Consider the following 22,092-nt stretch of genomic DNA (forward strand, 5'->3'; position numbering starts at 1 on the left):
ACTTGGCTCTCTCTATTTTATTTTCAAAATAAATATAGCCAGGTGTTACACATGTATCTGATTCATGAACTCGTCAGTGTTGCACGACATGACTCGCGAAATCGTAATGACACGATTGCAAACAAACCATACCACGGGCGGGGATAGAACCCGCGATCAGAGAGTCTCAAAACTCCGGTCTGGAGTTTTGAGACTCTGTGATCGCGGGTTCTATCCCCACCCGTGGTATGGTTTGCACAACATGATTTACCAATGATAACAACAACTAAGTGGGAAATGACCTGTATTGCAAAAAAAAAATTACGATAAATCAATTTTTTTGCATAACTGGTCACATACACAAGGCTGCTTGACCCTTATTCTTAATGTAAAATTGTATCATACAAGTGTACAGTCAAGTGAGGCTGAGCAGCGACTGTTGGTGTGTTCTCTAAAATTCCTTGAGTATTGTACTTTAGTGTTATCTTGGCTTTATCTTATCGTATGTCGGTGAGACTGTTTGTGTTGCACCTCTAGACGTGATGACTGCTGTGCAGTGGTTTTAATTAGTTCACTTGACTGCAGTTACATGTCTTGTTATTAGATAGTCACAGGGAAGTGCAGATGGCTCATGAAATTGTAATAACATGATTGTAAGCAAACCACGGAATGCGTGGGGTTAAAATCCATGGCAAGTGAATTGTAAAACTCCAGGCCAGTGGCTTACGCACTGGCCTGAAGTTTTAACTCACTTGCCGTGAGTTCTATCCCTATGCATTCCATGGTTTGAAGTGCAGCTCTAATTACCTGGATCAGGAGCCCTTCACCAGCATTAGGCTCTCCCCTTGACTGGCATAATATGCAGTATGTCTCCCAAGTGGTGCAGTGAACACAATTAAGGGAACACTATCAACTTCTGTGGCCCCAGACTATTCAACATCTTACCAGAAGATATCAGAAGCACTGCTGGAACAAGTGTAGGAGTCTTCAAGGAGAAATTGGACGAGTATCTTCACCAGGTACCAGATCAACCAGGCTGTGATGGATATGTGGGTCAGCGGACCAGCAACATCCTGGTTGACCAGGCAACCACCAGACAAGCCCAGCCAGGAGTAGAAAAACTCCCAGAACTCATCAAAGGTAAGTGGAATGATCATACTTGTGAGAGTCTTCTCTGTCTGGGGATTCAGTCTTCTTTGCTCGGCGAGAAAGTGGTTTAGTTCTTCTTTTTTTGTTATAATAATTGGCGAGAAAGTCATTCTTGGATGATCCTACAGGAATCATTATTGTAACTTCTCAATAATCATCTGCACTGCATCGAAATTATAAATATTTTTAGTACGTACTGTTTCTGGGTTGTTGAAACTTCAAGAATTTCATCTCCACGAGTCTGTAAGGATCAAGTGTGTGTTGTTCCCCTATATGTACTCGCTTGTATGTGGTTGCAGGGGTCGAATCACCGCTCCTGGTCCTTCACCACTAGGTTCTCTCTCTCCCAGCTTCAAGAGTGATCATGCCTCTTCTTAAAGCTATGCATGGATCCTGCCTCCACTGCTTCACTCTCCAGATTGTTCCACTTCCTGACAATTTTAAGGCCGAGGAAATACTTCCTAACATCCCTGTGGCTCATCCGAGTGAGTTTTTTTTTTTTAACTTCCAGTTGTGCCCTCTTGTTCTTATTTCCCACCTCTAAAACATTCTATCTCTGCTCAACTTGTCAATTCATCAGTATTTTGTACATTGTTATATCCCCCCTTCCCCTAGTCCTCCTGTTCTCCAGTGGCATCAGGTTGGGTTCCCTTAACCTCTCCTCACAGAACATACCCCTTAGCTCCCTTGCTGAACCTCTACAATTTCTCCAATTTCTTGATGTGTTTGACTAGGTGTGGGTTCCATACTGGTGCTGCATATTCCAAGTATAGGCCTGACATACACAGTGTAAAGTGTTGTGAATGATTCCCTAGACATCAAAAAAGTTATTCTTAGATTTGCCATAAGCACATATGCTGCAGTAGTTATTTGGTTGATGTACGTCTTGGGATATACTTTGTATGATATTCACCCAGAGGCCCTCCTTGAGTGAGGTTTGCTGCCGTTAACCCTTCAGCCTGTAATCTGTCTGAGGCCTTCTTTCTCTTTCCCCAAGCTTCATAAATTTGCACTTGGTGGGGTTTAACTCCAAGAGCCATTCGTCAGACTAGGCTAGTAACCTTTCTTGGCGTGTCCATGCATACACTCACCTGTATGTGATTGCAGGCACTGAGTCTTAGCTCCTGGCTCTGCCTTTTCTCTGGCCACTAATGTGCTTACTCTCCTGGCTTTAAGAACCTTATCATACCTCTTCTTTGTATCTGTGTATGTGTGCTCGCCTATATGTGGTTGCAGGGATCAATTCTTAGCTCCTGGCCCCTCCTCTCTATTTGCCACATTCACTCTCTCCTAGCCTCATGGGGCCTATAGTTTCTATTCTTAAAACTATGTATGGAGTCTGGCTCCACCACTTCTTGGTCAAGGTCATTCCACTTCCTGGCCACCATGAGACTGAAGAAATACTTCCTTACTTACCTGTGGCTCAGTGGTGTGTGTGCATATGCAAGAGTAATCAGGAAGAAAGAGAAAAGCAGTGAGGGAGTTAGGGAGAAGGAGAACTGGTCACAAATGAGTGCTAAATCCGAATGGGTCACACAGCGCAAAGAGGGTACAAGAGGTAAGTATGTAAATAAGACAATATGCGGTTTGTGGCAATTTAAGGAGAAAATGTTTTGTCCACCAGAGACTTTCTCAATTCTCCCAGAGACGAGCAGAGTATATGCGGTATGTAGAGGAAACGTGCAGTGTAGAGCTGGACAGGTGACATCACCTGTTGTAACGTAACTGAGTCAGGTGGAATCATTGAGTGTTTTAAAATTAGGATGAGCCAGTAGGCTGACTACAGTGATCCTCCATATAGCTTTTTGTGATAATTGTATCATGACTGATGAGAATAAGTTTGGTTAGTGTTTGTTTTAGAAATTAAGATTGAACCTGATTTCTGTGTGATAGTGTTAGCCATGTTAATCAGAGCAGATGCTAAGCAGAGCTTTTACACTTCTCTGCTTCTTTGATGACGTTTAACATCAGGGAAGTTCATCACGTGTTTTTCTGTGTTGCAGTGAACAGGAAAAGTTCAGTGATCACTGATTACAGTGTTCAGGTCAGTCCCTGGAGGCTTCACCAACCTAAAACTTATCACAAACCCCACAAGGTATGTAGATATCAGTGGTGTACGTATTCATAGTTTTCTTTTTAAGTTCTCTGGTGTTGGAGAATATGTTGCCTCTGGCTCAGGATAACAATCTCCAAAGACAACAACAAAGTTGCCACGTATCCTCCAACATCATAAAAGACTTAGTATAAGGAAACTAGTTTTGAGGGCACCACTGCTGGCATCTACAATACCTTGTGGGGGTTGTGATAAATTTTACACTGGTGAAACCTGCAGGAACTGAGCACAAGGATCAGTGATCACAGATGTACCCATCAGAATAAGAAATGTAAAGGTCAGGGATAAACTCCAGAGAGACCTCAAGAAAAGAACAAAAAGGCAAAATACCATGATTGGAACAATATACAAATAACCCGCACACAGGAGAGAGGAGTTTATGGCGACATTTTGGTCTGACTTGGACCTTTGACAAAGTCACATTAACAGAAAAGAGAGATGGAGCCAGTATATACTGGTTTCACCTCTCTTTTCTATTAGTGTGACTAAATGGCCCAAGTCGACTTGACTCAAGAAATCGTAATGACACGATTGCAGTGAAGGGACTTGAGCTAGAGTTCGTCACAGCCACGCTAGCTGGAGATTCGTCTGTAAAAACTTGCATTTGTGGTCACAGTGGTGCCTGTGCTAACCTTCCTATGGTGTTGAAATATACCTAGTTGGATGAATCTTATTGTGGCTAGCTGGTCTAGTGGCTAACGCGACGGGCTGGAGTTTTGAGACTCTATGACCACGGGTTCAATCCCGGCCGGGGGTATGGTTTGGCCCAAGTCGGACTGAAATGTCATCGTAAGCTCCTCTTTCCTATGTGCAGGTTGTGTATAGACCTCAAGAAACTGCAGATGTGGCCACATAAGAGGCTTCTAGAGTTCAATCCAAACAAATACAAGGTCATGTTTCTTGGCAAATGTGTGGGATGACACCAACATTTACTATTCCCTGCAACATGGAAAACCATGATGAACCTTCCTGATGCCAAACTAGTTACTGAAAAAAAGCAGAGAGGTGCAATAGGCTGTGCTTGGTATCTGCTCTGACTGCCACAGCTAACACCATCACACAGAAATCAGATTCAATCTTAATTTCTGAAACACGAACCAAATTTATTCTCATCAGTCGTGATACAACTATCACAAAAAGCTATAAGGAGGATAACTGTAGTCAGCCTACCAGCTCATCCTAATGTAAAACATTCAATGATTCCACTGGGCTCAGTTACTTTACAAGAGATGTCACCCACCCAGCTCTACACCACACAACTCTATATACAGCATATATACTGCTCGTCTCTGGGAGAATTGCGAAAGTTACTGGTAGACAAAAGGTTTTCTCAAAGTTACAAACTGGATATTCTTGATATATACTTCCACTGGTATACAAGACGGGTATGGAAGGGAGGAGAGAGGCCCAGCATTACACTGGCCCAGCGTCAGATATACAATAACTGTTGTAATTGTACAATTAAGGGACAATTAGAGCAATAACCAAAATAGGCCATATATGACCATCACCACTCGCCTTGTACACAATTAACTTGACAATAAAATTGCCTGATTAATAAATCACTGCATTTTTAGCACCATATCCTAACCCTATTTCTCTCGTTCACTTTTATCATTTTCAAGCATCCCATTTTTCACGGGAAAGCAACTTCGCAAAACATGCCGAGACACCACCATCGATGATGCCACTCATCACTGGTAATTTACTGGGTTTGCAGAGAACACTTAACAAAATTGTAAGTTGCATATATTCTTTCATAACCCTGAAAGTTTCTCTGGCATGTTGTGTGCGTCTATAACACTAATTATAATGGTAATGTAGATCTTATTTACATGACTATTCCTGCCACTGGGGTGTCCGAGTCACTCGTGTCAACCTGCAGTATCACAGTCGCATGGAGTTTTTAATATTGCCAAACTTTCTCTTGGCTGTATGTGGTAACTTTGAGGAGGTTTTGCACGAAGCTCCGATCAAAATTTCTCGTCAGCAACCTGAAGTGGAGTATAATGGCCATTCGGTACATTTCCTGCAAAAAAAAGCTATACATTAGAGTTGCTGTATGACCCTTGTGGGTTCAGTGCTTAGTTATGATTGTAATAATATACATTAGAGTATGCAATAATCATGAACAAGCAATACAAAATGCAAAACGACTATGGAGGAGTTGAATGACAGCTCTAGACTTTTCATGTCGCAATCAGCACATCAGGAGCTTGCAATGTTGCAGAAAAAAGGAGGAGTTCCAAGCATATACGTTTAGAGAAAGCATCTTTGCTCGAATGATTCGAGCAAAGATGCTTCCTCTGAATGTATGTCCTCTTCAAGGGGGGCTCCTTGGCGTGGTGAAGAGGCTCTTAGTCTGAGGAATTAGACCTGTCAGTCTCCTTCCTCAGACCGAACCTAATTACCCCCCAATCCCCCCTTCCCTATTCCATCCTCCCCTTTTTCCTTTCCTCCTCCTCTTCCCCACCCCTCCCTTTTGCCCTTCCTCTTTTTGGCCTTTGGGTTTTTTTCCCACAGGCATGCTAGTTCCTAGGTAGGGGAAGGAGTACCGAGGTCCATCCCATTCCGTTGAGGTTCTTGGCAGTGGCGTAGTTTGCCGTGGAATCTGGATCACCTGGGGATGTCCCAATCCCTCTCCGGTATCCCAGAGGGTGGCTTTGGGTGTCTTTCGGGCGACGGGTGTATCTCTGGAAGCCACCTTTCGGATTCCGGGGGTGGTGGCCGAAGGAGGTATGCTTTGTGGCGGATATCCGGCTGCCCTCTCTTTTGTCCACCAAGGTAGCTCGGCAGATGTGAGGTTGCTATCCCGGATTGCTGGTTTACTGGCATGAAGGGTAGGGTATGGCACGGGTTCCATGCTGCATCTGCACTACTAGCGGTGCTGAGGTCCTCTTGGGCACGGAGGGAGATTTCTGGCCCTTTCATTCCTCCTAGGAACTATCCCTCCCCGGTCCCCCCTTTTTTTATTTTGATTTTCTTTTCTTTTTTTTTTTCTTAAAAACAAAAAGAAAGAAGTAACCTAGCCATGGAGTCCCAAATCCATGACCCCGCTACCCCCGGGCCCCTTATTGTTACTGCACCCTGTTCTGACCTCGCCTCATCTTTTGGCCACTCTTTGGACACTCCTAAGGCCCCTGTACCTCTTGCTGGTGCTGTTTCGTCACCTGCTTCAGGTGCCGGGGTTTCGACTGACTCTTTCGATTTGTCTGACCTCCGCTCTCCTTTGACTATGCTTCCATTGGCAACAACGTTGGTCTACTCTACTCGGTAACAAACTTCATTCTATTAAACCGAGTATAGGTTACTGGCCGTCTTCTTGTCACCAGTGTCGAGGTTGGGAGACTACTCTCTCCCATCTTCGCATTGGCCATACTTGTCTTACTCATGGATATCTCATGGAGAGGTGCCCTGCTCCTCTCTGTGAGAATTGTCAAGTTCCATTATCAGTCAGCCACATTCTGTTAGACTGCCCACTTTATCAACGAGCACGCAGAATTTACCTCCAACGTCGTCTTCGCTCCGCTGCTCTCTCTTTACCTTCCCTTCTCGCTGATGGACCCACCTTTCATCCGGACTGTCTCATTGACTTTCTGACAATAACTGACTTACTTCACAAACTCTGATGATACCTTCAGCCCTTTCTACCTCAATCTCTTGCTACCCTCTACCCCCACACTATCCCCTGCCCCGCTGTTTTCTGTAACCTACTGATCATCCCTCCCCCCTTCTGCCGCCCAATACCCTCGCTTCCTTCCCTATCCTGCAGCACTGTATAGCCGTTGTGGCTTAGCGCTTCTTTTTTATTATAATAATAAATCTGAGTGTATGTGCTTGGAACTCCTCCTTTTTTCTGCAACTTTGTAAGCTCCTGACGTGCTGATTGCAACACAAAAGGCCTAGAGTTGTCATTCAACTCCCCCAATGGTTCAGAGAACCGACAAGTGCACATGTCTAATTTATCCCCCAATGGTTCTTTTGCATACATTAGAGTGATAAAGGGAAAACACTACTGCATAAGAGTATGCTTAAATCAACACACACACTTCTGGAAACAGACAACTTTAAATGAAGTGCAGAGCTGTATGACCCTTATGGGTTTAGTGCTTAGTTACAATTATATGTAATAATAATTTAAAAAGAAATTGTGGATCCTGACATAAACCCTTTAAGAGGATGGCTTGATACTGGCGAAGGACTCTTAACACAAGGAATTATACCTACCCTCCTCTTTCTTGGGTCAAACCTGATGACCTCCCATTCTCCACCTGGAATGGCTCAGGAAGAGAGAAAACACCCATGGGACTTAAAAACTAAAATAAACCAAAAACTTCTAACCATCTTCAACATGACGGTGATCAAGTGGAAAGTAGAAGGAAGTTAGGAGGCATCCTGCTTGTCAGGAGAAAATTAAAAAAAAATTCCCATGCAGGGCTAAGTATTTAACTTAATACCCTAAAATACAGGGTGATCCAAAAGTCTCCATACACAGGAAAATTTAGCAACTTTAGCAAAATGTAGCTTTATTTACAGAATATTTTCTACATGAACGGATGTGCCTCTCCCACTCTTGACAAAGGCAATCTTAAAGGGTATCTGAAAAAAAATATTAGCTATGCATGGAGACTTTTGGGTCACTCTGTATTGGAGGTAATGGGATAAATGTTTACAGATTTAAATACATAAATCTACAACCCTGTAATTGTTTTACATGATGGTAGGGCTGTTGGTGTCTTTTTTCTGTCTCATAAACATGCAAGATTTCAGGTACGTCTTGCTACTTCTACTTACACTTAGGTCACACGACACATGCATGTACAAGCATATACACACCTCTCTGGGTTTTCTTTTTAATCTGAGGAGGGGGAGAGGTGCTACAATTTCTTGGATCAAGAGACCTTCACTAGGATTGAGGTGCCTTTTTTGAAGAGTTCAGTGATATGAACCTTCCTTGCTAGCTCGGATTTACTGGCATCATCGAGTAACCTAGCACATAGCAAAACGTAACGGAGGTGGTAATACTACCTATATTAACATGCTCAATTTATATACAGAAAATTAATATAGATAGACATAAAGTTAATGTGACTAGCTATATATGTTAGTATGGATATCGTTGATGAGTTTTGAGAATTTTTTCTACTCCTGGAGCCTGGCCATGGACCAGGCTTGTCTGGTGCTTGCCTGGTCAACCAAACAGGTATCAAAGTTAGTATGGACAGGTATCAAAGTTACTATAGACAGATACAAAAACATTAGCATAAACAGGTATCAAAGTTAGTACTGACCGTTTTCTTTGCTCGGCTGGGGTTTTGGCTGGACATTTTGCCGTCCTTTTAAGTATTTGACAAGTTGGTGAATGAAGAGGTAAACAGCCGCACACGCTGCTGAAAGAATGGCGGCACCCTGGAACACCAGCACCTCCCCGTATTCATCCATAAGGTGACCACCAACAAATGTACCAATGCAGCGACCTGCAAACAAAAAAAGTAACTATGAAACAGTATAGGACAGTACCACCTCTGGTGCCAATTAGGGACCCTTAGCCTCAGAGAAGAGAATAAATGTACAGTCGTGCCCCGCCCTACATCATTAATTGGTTCAAAGAACCATGACGTAACCCAGTTTTAGACATAAACTGGGCGTAATGCCTTAAAAATGCCTTAAAATGACAACAAACACCGTAAAACTAGCATAAACAACTGGTGAGAGAATATAAATATTGCTAAACCTAAAAGCATATTTTAGTCATATTTTTTTAACCCTTAAACTGTCCAGACAGATCTATGTTCACATGCGTAGCGCTCCAAAAGTAGATCTATGTTTTTTAACATTTTCAAATATAACAAAAAAAATGTAGATCAAAGTTTGTTTTACACGTTTTCAAACGTAAAAAAAGAAAAAGAAGCTCTACGTTTTTTACGTACTTTCAGATGTTGAAAAAATAGATCTACGTTTGGACAGTTTAAGGGTTAAAGAACAATGAACACAAAGAAATTATGTTATTTACCTTGTGATTTGCCCCTAAAAATGCCTTAAGTACTTATAAGGAAAAACACCTTATAATTAGCATAAACAACACTCGAAAGAATATAACTCGTGAAGGCATTAAAGAATTTAAAGAATATTTTAGTATTAAATCAACAATTTTTCACCTTTTTCAAGCCTTTTAATCATATTTAACTTATCTTTTATTTTCCAACACGTCAGCCCTCTCCCACTGAGGCAGGCAACCCAAGAAAGAAACACTTTCACCATCATTCATACATAATGTCTTTGCAGAGGTGCCCAGATATGACAGTTTAGACATTACTTCAAACAGCCAATATCCCAAAACCCCTCCTCTAAAGTGCATTGTACTTCCAACCTCCAGGACTCAAGTCCAGCTAATTGGTTTCCCTGAATCCCTTCACAAAATTTTACCCTGCTCACACTCCAACAGCTTGTCAGGTCTCAAATTTGTCCTCATTCACTCCTATCTAACACACTCACATATGTCCAGGCCCCTTACACACAAAACCTCTTTTACTCTCTCCTTCCATCCTTTTCTAGGATGACCTCTACCCCTACTCCCCTCCACTACAGACTTATACACCCTCCAAGTCAACCTATTTTGCTCCATCCTCTCTAAATGACCAAACCACCTCAACTACCCCTCTTCAGCTCTCTGAATAATACTTTTAGCAAGTCCACACTTCCTTGAAATTTCCACACTACGAATTCTCTACATAATATTTACATCACATATTGCCCTTGGACACAACATTTTGCTGCTTCCAGTCTCTCTCACTGCAGCATTCACAACACCCAAGCTTCACACCCATATAGGAGTGTTGGTACCACTATACTCTCATACATTCCCATCTTTACCTCCAAGGATAATGTTTTTTTGTCTCCACATATACCTCAATGCACCACTCACATTTTTTCCTTCATCAGTTCTATGGTCAACCTCGTCTTTCATAAACCCATCCGCTGACACGTCAACTCCCAAATATCTGAAAACATTCATTTCTTCCATACTCCCTCCCTCCAATGTGATATCTAACTTTTCTTTATCTAAATCATTTGATACCCTCATCACCTTACTCTTAACTATGTTCACTTTCAACTTTCTACTTTTATACACCCTCACAAACTCATCTACTAACCTTTGCAACTTCTTTTTAAAATCTCCCATAAGCACAGTATCATCAGCAAAAGTAACTGTGTCAACTCTCATTTTGTATTTGATTCCCCAAAATTTAATCCCACCCCTCTCCCCAACACCCTAGCAGTTACTTCTTTTATAACAGCATCTATAAATATATTAAACAACCATGGTGACATTATACATCCCTGTCTAAGACCTACTTTTACTGGGAAGTAATCTTCCTCTCTCCTACACACCCTAACCTGAGCCTCACTATCCTCATAAAAACTCTTTGCAGCACTTAGTAATTTACTACCTATTCCATACACTTGCAACATCTACCACATTGCTTCCCTATCCACCTTACCTGAGGTCATCACACACACTTGTTAGGAGACTCCTGGCATAATTGTAAATACACCACATGATAAATATACTACACACTCCTACTATATATATATATATATACACACACACACACCTGAGTTTTCTTCTATTTTTTTGTAAAGGTTTTTGTTCTATTTTATTTCCTTACATCTCCATGTGGAAATGGAGAAGAATCTTCCTCCATAAGCCATGCATGTCATAAGAGGCGACTACAGTGCTGGGAGCAAGGAGTTAGTAACCCCTTCTCCTGTATAAATTACTAAGTGTCAAAAAGAAAAACTGGTAAAATGCAATGATTGCCAATGCAATTAAAGCATATACGTATTGGTGATGGTGACAAACTCTCTCTACTTCCCATTCCCCAAACACTGTGTAAATCCTATGGGCATAGTTATTGCCCATTATCATAATAAAAGTAACTATTTTAATGCACTAGCCATCTTTCATCAAGGTTGGATGACCCAAAAAAGAGGAAACACATTCACCATTGTTTAGTCACTGTCTTGCCAGAAATGTGTTTACATCATAATTCAGACGACCCTCTGATATGAAACATCCTCACTCATCCTTCAAGAACTGTACTTCCTACCTCAAGAACTGTAACATCCTCTCCCATTCTTCAGAGTGCAGGCACTGTACTTCCCACCTCCAGAAATATAACATTCTCACCCATCCTTCAGAGTGCAGGCACTGTACTTCCCACCTCCAGAACTGTAACATCCTTATTCATCCTTCAGAGTGCAGGCACTGTACTTCCCACCTCCAGAACTATACTGAACCAGTCTTCCAGAATCCTTTCAAAAATGTTACTTCACTCACATGCCATCACTGACCTATGTTAAAGTGGGAAACCCACACCAAAGCCTGAGCTGTAGCCACGAAGGTCTTGGGAGCCAGCTTGTAAGCCAGTGTAGCAGCCGACACATTCATCAGGTTGAGTGTAAACAGTTCCAGTGACTCCAGCAGCAATGCCCACCATGGGTTGATGATGTATGATAACCCTGGAAAAGATAGTTATATAGAAGTTTACTGCAATTTTTGATAACCCCAGAAAAGATAACATTTTTAGAGAGGTATATTTTAATTGTGGTGTTGGCATGCCTCTGGCAAGACAGTGATGGAGTGAATGATAATGAAAGTGTTTCTTCTTTTTCAGGTCACCCTACCTTGGTGGGAGATGGCCAATGTGTTATTAAAAAAAAAAATTATGCAAATCATTGATGAATGTAATTAGAGTAATTAATAGGTTTATAATTTTAATTGGGCTCCACAAAAAGCATTATGTGAAAACATAACGCGAGAAAGAGAATCATCATCTCCACTTTCTTGGATCAAATCTGATTACTACTTCGTACCCAGGTGATGCAGGACCTGCACTGGTTCAGCAGGCCCGGGTTCGATTCCTGGCGGGGTGGAAAAATTTTGACACGTTTCCTTACACCTGTTATCCGTTGTCCTGTTCACCTTGCAGCAAATAGGTACCTGGGTGTTAATTGACAGGTATGGGTCGCATCCTGGGGGACAAGATTAAGGACCTCAATAGAAATAAGACAGACAGTCCTCGATGACACACTGCCTTTCTTGGGTTATCCTGGGTGGCTAACCCTCCGGGGTTAAAAATCCAAATAAAATCTTATCTAGACATGTTAATGATCAAAGTGATCAAACATGATATAGAAGCAGAGTACTCTGAGGGCTCCTCTTGGCTAATAAAAACACATCCTCCATTGTACTATGTCGTAAAGTATTAAATACGGTGGACCCCCACTTTACGATCAGCTCCCAATGCGACCAATTATGTAAGTTTATTTATGTAAGTGTGTTTGCTATGTTTGGGGGTCTGAAATGGACTAATCTAATTCACAATATTTCTTATGGGAACAAATTTGTTCAGTAATGGCACCTGAACATACTTCTGGAATGAAATAATATCGTAAGCCGGGGGTCCACTGTACAGTGGACCCCCGCATAACGATTACCTCCGAATGCGACCAATTATGTAAGTGTATTTATGTAAGTGCGTTTGTACGTGTATGTTTGGGGGTCTGAAATGGACTAATCTACTTCACAATATTCCTTATGGGAATAAATTCGGTCAGTACTGGCACCTGAACATACTTATGGAGTGAAAAAATATCGTTAACCGGGGGTCCACTGTATTTGTATTTTACCACTCTTCACCTGTCTAGACTTAGGTAGTCTATAAGTACAGTATTAGGTTAAGTCTGCCCGAAATGCCTCGGCATGATAGTGGCTTTCTTTGTACCAATCAAATTATGAAATGTAAACACACACTGTAACCTTAGCAAAGAAATATAATTTTATTTTATTTTTTATTTTATTATTTTATGCTGACATGACACTGAAAATACAGTTCTCATAAAACTACAAAAAATAGCACAATTTTTTTTGAAATCTGACTGAAAAAGTTCTCCATGGGGAAGTGGAACAGAATTCTTCCTCTGTAAGTCATGTGTGTCGTAACAGGCGACTAAAATGCTGGGAGCAAGGGGCTAGTAACCCCTTCTCCTGTATACATTACTATAGTTAACCCGTAAATGGTCCAAACGTATATATACGTTTTTTCAACATTTGAAAGTATGTAAAAAAGTAGATCTTTTTGTATTTGTACATTTGAAAATGTGTAAAAAAAACTTTGATCTACTTTTTTTTTTGTTATATTTGAAAATATGTAAAAAAAACGTAGATCTACTTTTGTAGCGCTACACATGTGAACGTAGATCTGCTTGGACCGTTTACGGGTTAAAAAGAGAAACTGTTTTTTTTATTGGGCCACCGCGCCTCGGTGGGATATGGCCGGTCTGTTGAAAGAAGAAAAAAGACTGAAAAAGTACATCTGAATTAATTTTTTTTATAAATGTGACTGAAAAAAGTACAACTGAAACTCATTTTTTGTTAAGACTGAAAAAAGCATAACTAAAATTTATAGTACCTGGATAAGCCTTCACAGTACATGATATGCAGTTGCCAAATGCACTCTGATTCACATTTATGAATAACTGCACTATATAGAGGAGCTGTATAGGAGATGACTAAGTGCATTATTCAATCAGATTAAATTCTTCTATATAAAACAAGTTCATATCAAAATACACACATACAGTTGATGAATTTGGGTATCTATATTGTGGATATGTTTTGTCAACCAGTGACTTCGTCAGTCCAGTACAGAGAAGAATGGTTGAAGAACGGGAGTTTGAGATAATCAGTCCCTCAGCCTAGAGTCAATGTGCACTTTTTTCAAGACTGAATGACTGAACACACTGACTCCAGGCTGAGGGACTGATTTCCTCAAACCTATTCTGATATTCAACCAGTCTTCTCTGTACTGGACTGAGGAAGCCACTGGTTGGCAAAACACTTCCATAATAAAAATATCCAAGTATTGCACGTGTCTAATTCACCAACCCGTCAGTTCTCTAAACCAGTTATCTACACATACAGTAAACCTTAATGTCAATCTGTCTAAGACTTACCAGCAAACCTAACGCAGTAACCAAGGAAGGCGAGCATAATGAGGTAGTGATGTCCACAGTACTGCACGACGGCAGCGCTCTTGTACAAGAAAGGCAGTGATGGAACAATACCGAAGGAGAGAGTAAGACCCAGCAGCAACTTGGATGCATGTAGGTCTTCCAGGTAGACATAAACAAAAGTCTTGAGGTAACCCCAGAAAGTACCCAGTAGTGTCATCAGGAAGAGAAGAATACTCAGCTCTGTGGTGTGGATCAGTTGCCTTATATTTTTCAACTGAAACAGGTAAATCGAAGAGGGTAAGATATTGTGTAAAATACTGACAAATAAGATATATGCACAGTATTAGGCTATTTTACTGCCCCTACTATAAAATAATATTTGCTGTTGAAGGGTACTTGATCTAAAAATTCTGGATTACAATATAAACTATTCCCAGGTGCTGTGTGACCCTCGAGTTTAGCACTTCCCAATGAACATACATACTTTAATGTACAGCAATCATTTTCAATATATAAAACACAAAAACATATCCAATTCCTTGGATCCAGAGACCTTCACTGGCATCAAGGCCTGAAATCCACCTAATGCTAATGGCTTTCTTTTGTGCCTAATAATATTTAATTGCACTTAAACTATTTTACCTCTATACTGCAAAAAAGAAATGGAGTTCTATTATTATGATGTTATTAATTATAAAAAGAATACAATACCAGGCATAGTACTGTTCTTCACTTATACCCACAAACAGACTTATACCCACAAACATATTCACTTACAGAATTATTATAGGAGTTTTAGTATTTTTTTTTATTAACACATCGACCGTTTCCCACCAAGGCAGGGTGACTCAAAAAAAAAAAAACACTTTCTTCATTACTCACTCCATCACTGTCTTTCTAGTGGCTTGTTGACTAGTTCAAAACTGCAATATTAACACCCCTCCTTCAGAGTGCAGGCACTGTACTTCCCACCTCCAGGACCAGAGTCCAGCTAACCGGTTTCCTCGAATCCCTTAATAATTGTTACTTTGATCACTCCAACAGCCAGTCAAATTTTAGTATTCTTCTTTCTTCTTTCAACAAACCAGCTGTATCCCACTGAGGAAGGGTGGCCCAAAAAGAAAAACAAAAGGGGATACTAGCCCCTTGCTCCCAGCATTTTGGTCGCCTCTTACGACACGCATGGCTTATGGGGAAGAAATTCTGTTCCACTTCCCCATGGAGAAGTTTTAATATTCTTCTTTCTTCTTTCAACAAACCGGCCGTATCCCACCGAGGCAGGGTGGCCCAAAAAGAAAAACAAAAGTTTCTCTTTTCAAATTTAGTAATTTATACAGGAGAAAGGGTTACTAGCCCCTTGCTCCCAGCATTTTGGTCGCCTCTTACGACACACATGGCTTACGGGGAAGAAATTCTGTTCACTTCCCCATGGAGAAGTTTTAGTATTTTTTTTTTTTTCAACAAGTCGGCCGTCTCCCACCGAGGCAGGGTGACCCAAAAAAGAAAGAAAATCCCCAAAAAGAAAATACTTTCATCATCATTCAACACTTTCACCACACTCACACATTATCACTGCTTTTGCAGAGGTGCTCAGAATACAACAGTTTAGAAGCATATACGTATAAAGATACACAACATATCCCTCCAAACTGCCAATATCCCAAACCCCTCCTTTAAAGTGCAGGCATCGTACTTCCCATTTCCAGGACTCAAGTCCGACTATATGAAAATAACCGGTTTCCCTGAATCCCTTCACTAAATATTACCCTGCTCACACTCCAACAGATCGTCAGGTCCCAAGTATCATTCGTCTCCATTCACTCCTATCTAACACGCTCATGCATGCTTGCTGGAAGTCCAAGCCCCTCGCCCACAAAACCTTCTTTACCCCCTCTTTCCAACCCTTTCAAGGATGACCCCTACCCCTCCTTCCTTCCCCTATAGATTTATATGCTTTCCATGTCATTCTACTTTGATCCATTCTCTCTAAATGACCAAACCACCTCAACAACCCCTCTTCTGCCCTCTGACTAATGCTTTTATTAACTCCACACCTTCTCCTAATTTCCACACTCCGAATTTTCTGCATAATATTTACACCACACATTGCCCTTAGACAGGACATCTCCACTGCCTCCAACCGTCTCCTCGCTGCTGCATTTACCACCCAAGCTTCACATCCATATAAGAGTGTTGGTACTACCATACTTTCATACATTCCCTTCTTTGCCTCCATAGATAACGTTTTTTGACTCCACATATACCTCAACGCACCACTCACCTTTTTTCCCTCATCAATTCTATGATTAACCTCATCCTTCATAAATCCATCTGCCGACACGTCAACTCCCAAGTATCTGAAAACATTCACTTCTTCCATACTCCCCCTCCCCAATTTGATATCCAATTTTTCTTTATCTAAATCATTTGATACCCTCTTCACCTTACTCTTTTCTATGTTCACTTTCAACTTTCTACCTTTACACACATTCTCAAACTCATCCACTAACCTTTGCAATTTTTCTTTAGAATCTCCCATAAGCACAGTATCATCAGCAAAAAGTAACTGTGTCAATTCCCATTTTGAATTTGATTCCCCATAATTTAATCCCACCCCTCTCCCGAACACCCTAGCATTTACTTCTTTTACGACCCCATCTATAAATATATTAAACAACCATGGTGACATTACACATCCCTGTCTAAGACCTACTTTTACCGGGAAGTATTCTCCCTCTCTTCTACACACCCTAACCTGAGCCTCACTATCCTCATAAAAGCTCTTTACAGCATTTAGTAACTTACCACCTATTCCATAAACTTGCAACATCTGCCACATTGCTCCTCTATCCACTCTAACATATGCCTTTTCTAAATCCATAAATGCAATAAAAACTTCCCTACGTTTATCTAAATACTGTTCACATATATGCTTCAATGTAAATACTTGATCTACACATCCCCTACCCACTCTGAAACCTCCTTGCTCATCCGCAATCCTACATTCTGTCTTACCTATAATTCTTTCAATTATAACCCTACCGTACACTTTTCCTGGTATACTCAGTAAGCTTATTCCTCTATAATTTTTACAGTCTCTTTTGTCCCCTTTCCCTTTATATAAAGGGACTATACATGCTCTCTGCCAATCCCTAGGTACCTTCCCCTCTTTCATACATTTATTAAACAAAAGTACCAACCACTCCAACACTATATCCCCCCCTGCTTTTAACATTTCTGTCATGATCCCATCAGTTCCAGCTGCTTTACCCCCTTTCATTCTACGTAGTGCCTCACGTACCTCCCCCACACTTACATTCTGCTCTTCTTCACTCCTAAAAGATGGTATACCTCCCTGACCAGTGCATGAAATTACCGCCTCCCTTTCTTCCTCAACATTTAAAAGTTCCTCAAAATATTCTCGCCATCTACCTAATACCTCCCTCTCCCCATCTACTAACTCCCCTACTCCGTTTTTAATTAACAAATCCATACTTTCCCTAGGCTTTCTTAACTTGTTTAACTCACTCCAAATTTTTTTCTTATTTTCATTAAAATTTCTTGACAGTGCCTCTCCCACTCTATCTTCTGCTCTCCTTTTGCACTCTCTCACCACTCTCTTCACCTTTCTTTTACTCTCCATATACTCTGCTCTTCTTATAAATACACTTCTGCTTTGTAAAAACCTCTCATAAGCTACCTTTTTCTCTTTTATCACACCCTTTACTTCATCATTCCACCAATCACTCCTCTTTCCTCCTGCCCCCACCCTCCTATAACCACAAACTTCTGCCCCACATTCTAATACTGCATTTTTAAAACTATTCCAACCCTCTTCAACCCCCCCACTACTCATCTTTGCACTAGCCCACCTTTCTGCCATAGTCGCTTATATCTCACCCGAACTTCCTCCTCCCTTAGTTTATACACTTTCACCTCCCTCTTACTTGTATTATTTACAGTAATTAACCAATGCTATATGACCCACACAGGTTTTGTGCTTTCATGTGAGCACAGTAAACCCTCAAAGCAACACACTAATAGAGAATTGTCCAATTGTCTGTTAAGGCAGGATAATGTTACACAAATAACCAGCACATCACAGGAAGAAACTTATGATGATGTGTGTATAGTTAATGGTCCAAGTTCGAGCAAAATATCGTCATAACTTTCATTCTCTTATGTGCAGGTTATTTGTGTATTGTTTAGGGTAATGTTAAAAAATTACAGAAAAAAAGCAGACAGTCTAGTGTATGCCTAATACAGGCATACTAGGCTAATACAGTGGGATAGGTTTTAGACTGCTACTGTAAAGTTAATATTGCCTTAAAGCGAATCACAGCCTTTTTCCATTTGCCAGAGCATATAAAAGCCTAAAAACATGTTTACACTATCGCTTATTAAATGTGCAATAGTGCTAGGCCTAAAAAACGATGCATAAATGCCATAAACAGACTGAGCACAGGTAACAAAATGCCGACAGTCAGCAAATGTGCCCGTCACCGCCAAAAATAATAAATGTGATAATTGTAAAGCACTGTATTAGCAAATAGCTCTAGAGCAGAGAGCCGTATTAGCAAGGTTTGAATATTCTACAATAAGCACTGAAAATAAAGGAGTTGAAAGTACAATTCACTTAGCATACTTTTGTCCGTTCATTATAGTGAGGTCAATTATACCAAGGGTTTAATGTATAATAAAAATAATTATGTATATTATGTATATAAACATACAAATTTCTTACCAAACTTCTTCTCTGAACTTGTACTTCAATAGGAAGTACAATAGTTACAGCCATTGTCGTCAACATCAGACCATTGAAGACATAGAACACCGGAGCGTAACTGTAGCTTCCGAAAGTTCCAAATTTTGTGTCAATGAGGAAACCAGAAATTGGTGAAAAAACTCCTGAAAAAGAAAGTAAAAAGTTACAATAGCTTCTTAGTTATGATTATAATAACAACAATAAAGCGCTAAACCCACAAGGGTCATACAGCGCTGCAGTTTCTCATATGATAGTGGTAGATGGTGTATTAAATTTCATCTCAAAGAACAAAAAAGTACAATGCAGTGACTGGAAAAATACACAAATAACTTGTACTGAAGGATGTGCGAGGATGTTACAGTTCTGGAGGTGGGAAGTACATACCTGCACTCTGAAGGATGTGCAAGGATGTTACAGTTCTGGAGGTGGGAAGTACAGTACCTGCACTCTGAAGGATGTGCGAGGATGTTACAGTTCTGGAGGTGGGAAGTACAGTACCTGCACTCTGAAGGATGTGCGAGGATGTTACAGTTCTGGAGGTGGGAAGTACAGTACCTGCACTCTGAAGGATGTGCGAGGATGTTACAGTTCTGGAGGTGGAAAGTACAGTACCTGCACTCTGAAGGATGTGCGAGGATGTTACAGTTCTGGAGGTGGGAAGTACAGTACCTGCACTCTGAAGGATGTGCGAGGATGTTACAGTTCTGGAGGTGGGAAGTACAGTACCTGCAATCTGAAGGATGTTACAGTTCTGGAGGTGGGAAGTACAGTACCTGCACTCTGAAGGATGGGTGAGGATGTTACAGTCCTGGAGGTGGGAAGTACAGTACCTGCACTCTGAAGGATGTGCGAGGATGTTACAGTTCTGGAGGTGGGAAGTACAGTACCTGCACTCTGAAGGATGGGTGAGGATGTTACAGTCCTGGAGGTGGGAAGACAGTACCTGCACTCTGAAGGATGAGTGAGGATGTTACAGTCCTGGAGGTGGGAAGTACAGTACCTGCACTCTGAAGGATGAGTGAGGATGTTACACTTCTGGAGCTGGGAAGACAGTACCTGCACTCTGAAGGATGGGTGAGGATGTTACAGTTCTGGAGGTGGAAAGTACAGTACCTGCACTCTGAAGGATAAGTGAGGATGTTACAGTTCTGGAGGTATGAACTAGAGTACCTGCACTCTGAAGGATGAGTGAGGATGTTTCAGTTCTGGACGTGGGAAGTACAGTGTCTCCATTCTGAAGGATGGGTGAGGATGTTGTAGTTCTGGAGGTGGGAAGTACAGTGCCTGCACTCTGAAGGATGAGTGAGGATGTTACAGTTCTGGAGGTGGGAAGTACAGTATCTGCACTCTGAAGGATAAGTGAGGATGTTACAGTTCTGGAGGTGGGAAGTACAGTACCTGCACTCTGAAGGATGAGTGAGGATGTTACAGTTCTGGAGGTGGGAAGTACAGTACCTGCACTCTGAAGGATGAGTGAGGATGTTACAGTTCTGGATGTGGGAAGTACAGTACCTGCACTCTGAAGGATAAGTGAGGATGTTACAGTTCTGGAGGTGGGAAGTACAGTACCTGCACTCTGCAGGATGAGGGAGGATGTTACAGTTCTGCAGGTGGAAAGTACAGTACCTGCACTCTGAAGGATGAGTGAGGATGTTACAGTTCTGGAGGTGGGAAGTACAGTACCTGCACTCTGAAGGATGAGTGAGGATGTTACAGTTCTGGAGGTGGGAAGTACAGTACCTGCACTCTGAAGGATGAGTGAGGATGTTACAGTTCTGGAGGTGGGAAGTACAGTATCTGCACTCTGAAGGATAAGTGAGGATGTTACAGTTCTGGAGGTGGGAAGTACAGTACCTGCACTCTGAAGGATGAGTGAGGATGTTACAGTTCTGGAGGTGGGAAGTACAGTACCTGCACTCTGAAGGATGTGTGAGGATGTTACAGTTCTGGAGGTGGGAAGTACAGTACCTGCACTCTGACGGATGAGTGAGGATATTACAGTTCTGGAGGTGGGAAGTACAGTACCTGCACTCTGAAGGGTGTGTGAGGATGTTACAGTTCTGGAGGTGGGAAGTACAGTACCTGCACTCTGAAGGATGAGTGAGGATGTTACAGTTCTGGAGGTGGGAAGTACAGTACCTGCACTCTGAAGGGTGTGTGAGGATGTTACAGTTCTGGAGGTGGGAAGTACAGTACCTGCACTCTGAAGGATGAGTGAGGATGTTACAGTTCTGGAGGTGGGAAGTACAGTACCTGCACTCTGAAGGATGAGTGAGGATGTTACAGTTCTGGAGCTGGGAAGACAGTACCTGCACTCTGAAGGATGGGTGAGGATGTTACAGTTCTGGAGGTGGGAAGTACAGTACCTGCACTCTGAAGGATGAGTGAGGATGTTACAGTTCTGGAGCTGGGAAGACAGTACCTGCACTCTGAAGGATGGGTGAGGATGTTACAGTTCTGGAGGTGGAAAGTACAGTACCTGCACTCTGAAGGATGAGTGAGGATGTTACAGTTCTGGAGGTGGGAAGTACAGTACCTGCACTCTGAAGGATAAGTGAGGATGTTACAGTTCTGGAGGTGGGGAGGTGGGAAGTACAGTACAGTACCTGCACTCTGAAGGATGAGTGAGGATGTTACAGTTCTGGAGGTGGGAAGTACAGTACCTGCACTCTGAAGGATGAGTGAGGATGTTACAGTTCTGGAGGTGGGAAGTACAGTACCTGCACTCTGAAGGATGAGTGAGGATGTTACAGTTCTGGATGTGGGAAGTACAGTACCTGCACTCTGAAGGATAAGTGAGGATGTTACAGTTCTGGAGGTGGGAAGTACAGTACCTGCACTCTGCAGGATGAAGGAGGATGTTACAGTTCTGCAGGTGGAAAGTACAGTACCTGCACTCTGAAGGATGAGTGAGGATGTTACAGTTCTGGAGGTGGGAAGTACAGTACCTGCACTCTGAAGGATGAGTGAGGATGTTACAGTTCTGGAGGTGGGAAGTACAGTACCTGCACTCTGAAGGATGAGTGAGGATGTTACAGTTCTGGATGTGGGAAGTACAGTACCTGCA

The 22,092-nt window shown here is 41.7% G+C and overlaps 2 protein-coding genes across 9 annotated transcripts in view; one reads left to right on the plus strand and one right to left on the minus strand.

Moving 5' to 3' along the window:
* The first annotated feature begins 229 nt into the window (after positions 1-229).
* The window catches only part of LOC128699828 (torsin-1B), a 287,527-nt gene continuing 265,664 nt past the window's right edge, over positions 230-22,092 (plus strand). For 7 of the 8 annotated variants that reach the window (XR_011394249.1, XR_011394250.1, XR_011394251.1 and 4 more), the window contains exon 1: positions 230-1,119. The gene's annotated coding sequence lies outside the window, so the exon portion shown is untranslated. The remainder of the gene's footprint in view (positions 1,120-22,092) is intronic. The other variant, XM_070102380.1, reaches the window with a different exon arrangement.
* The window catches only part of LOC128699829 (major facilitator superfamily domain-containing protein 6), a 229,660-nt gene continuing 209,148 nt past the window's right edge, over positions 1,581-22,092 (minus strand). Inside the window, exons 9-13 of the mRNA XM_070102378.1 lie at positions 19,005-19,168; positions 14,261-14,534; positions 11,597-11,764; positions 8,533-8,718; positions 1,581-5,270 (exon numbers count right to left, since the gene is read on the minus strand). Coding sequence (XP_069958479.1) covers positions 5,215-5,270; positions 8,533-8,718; positions 11,597-11,764; positions 14,261-14,534; positions 19,005-19,168 — 848 coding nt within the window. The 3' untranslated portion in view covers positions 1,581-5,214. The remainder of the gene's footprint in view (positions 5,271-8,532; positions 8,719-11,596; positions 11,765-14,260; positions 14,535-19,004; positions 19,169-22,092) is intronic.

Source organism: Cherax quadricarinatus, chromosome 81, assembly GCF_038502225.1.
Source record: "Cherax quadricarinatus isolate ZL_2023a chromosome 81, ASM3850222v1, whole genome shotgun sequence".
Taxonomy (NCBI): Eukaryota; Metazoa; Arthropoda; class Malacostraca; order Decapoda; family Parastacidae; genus Cherax; species Cherax quadricarinatus.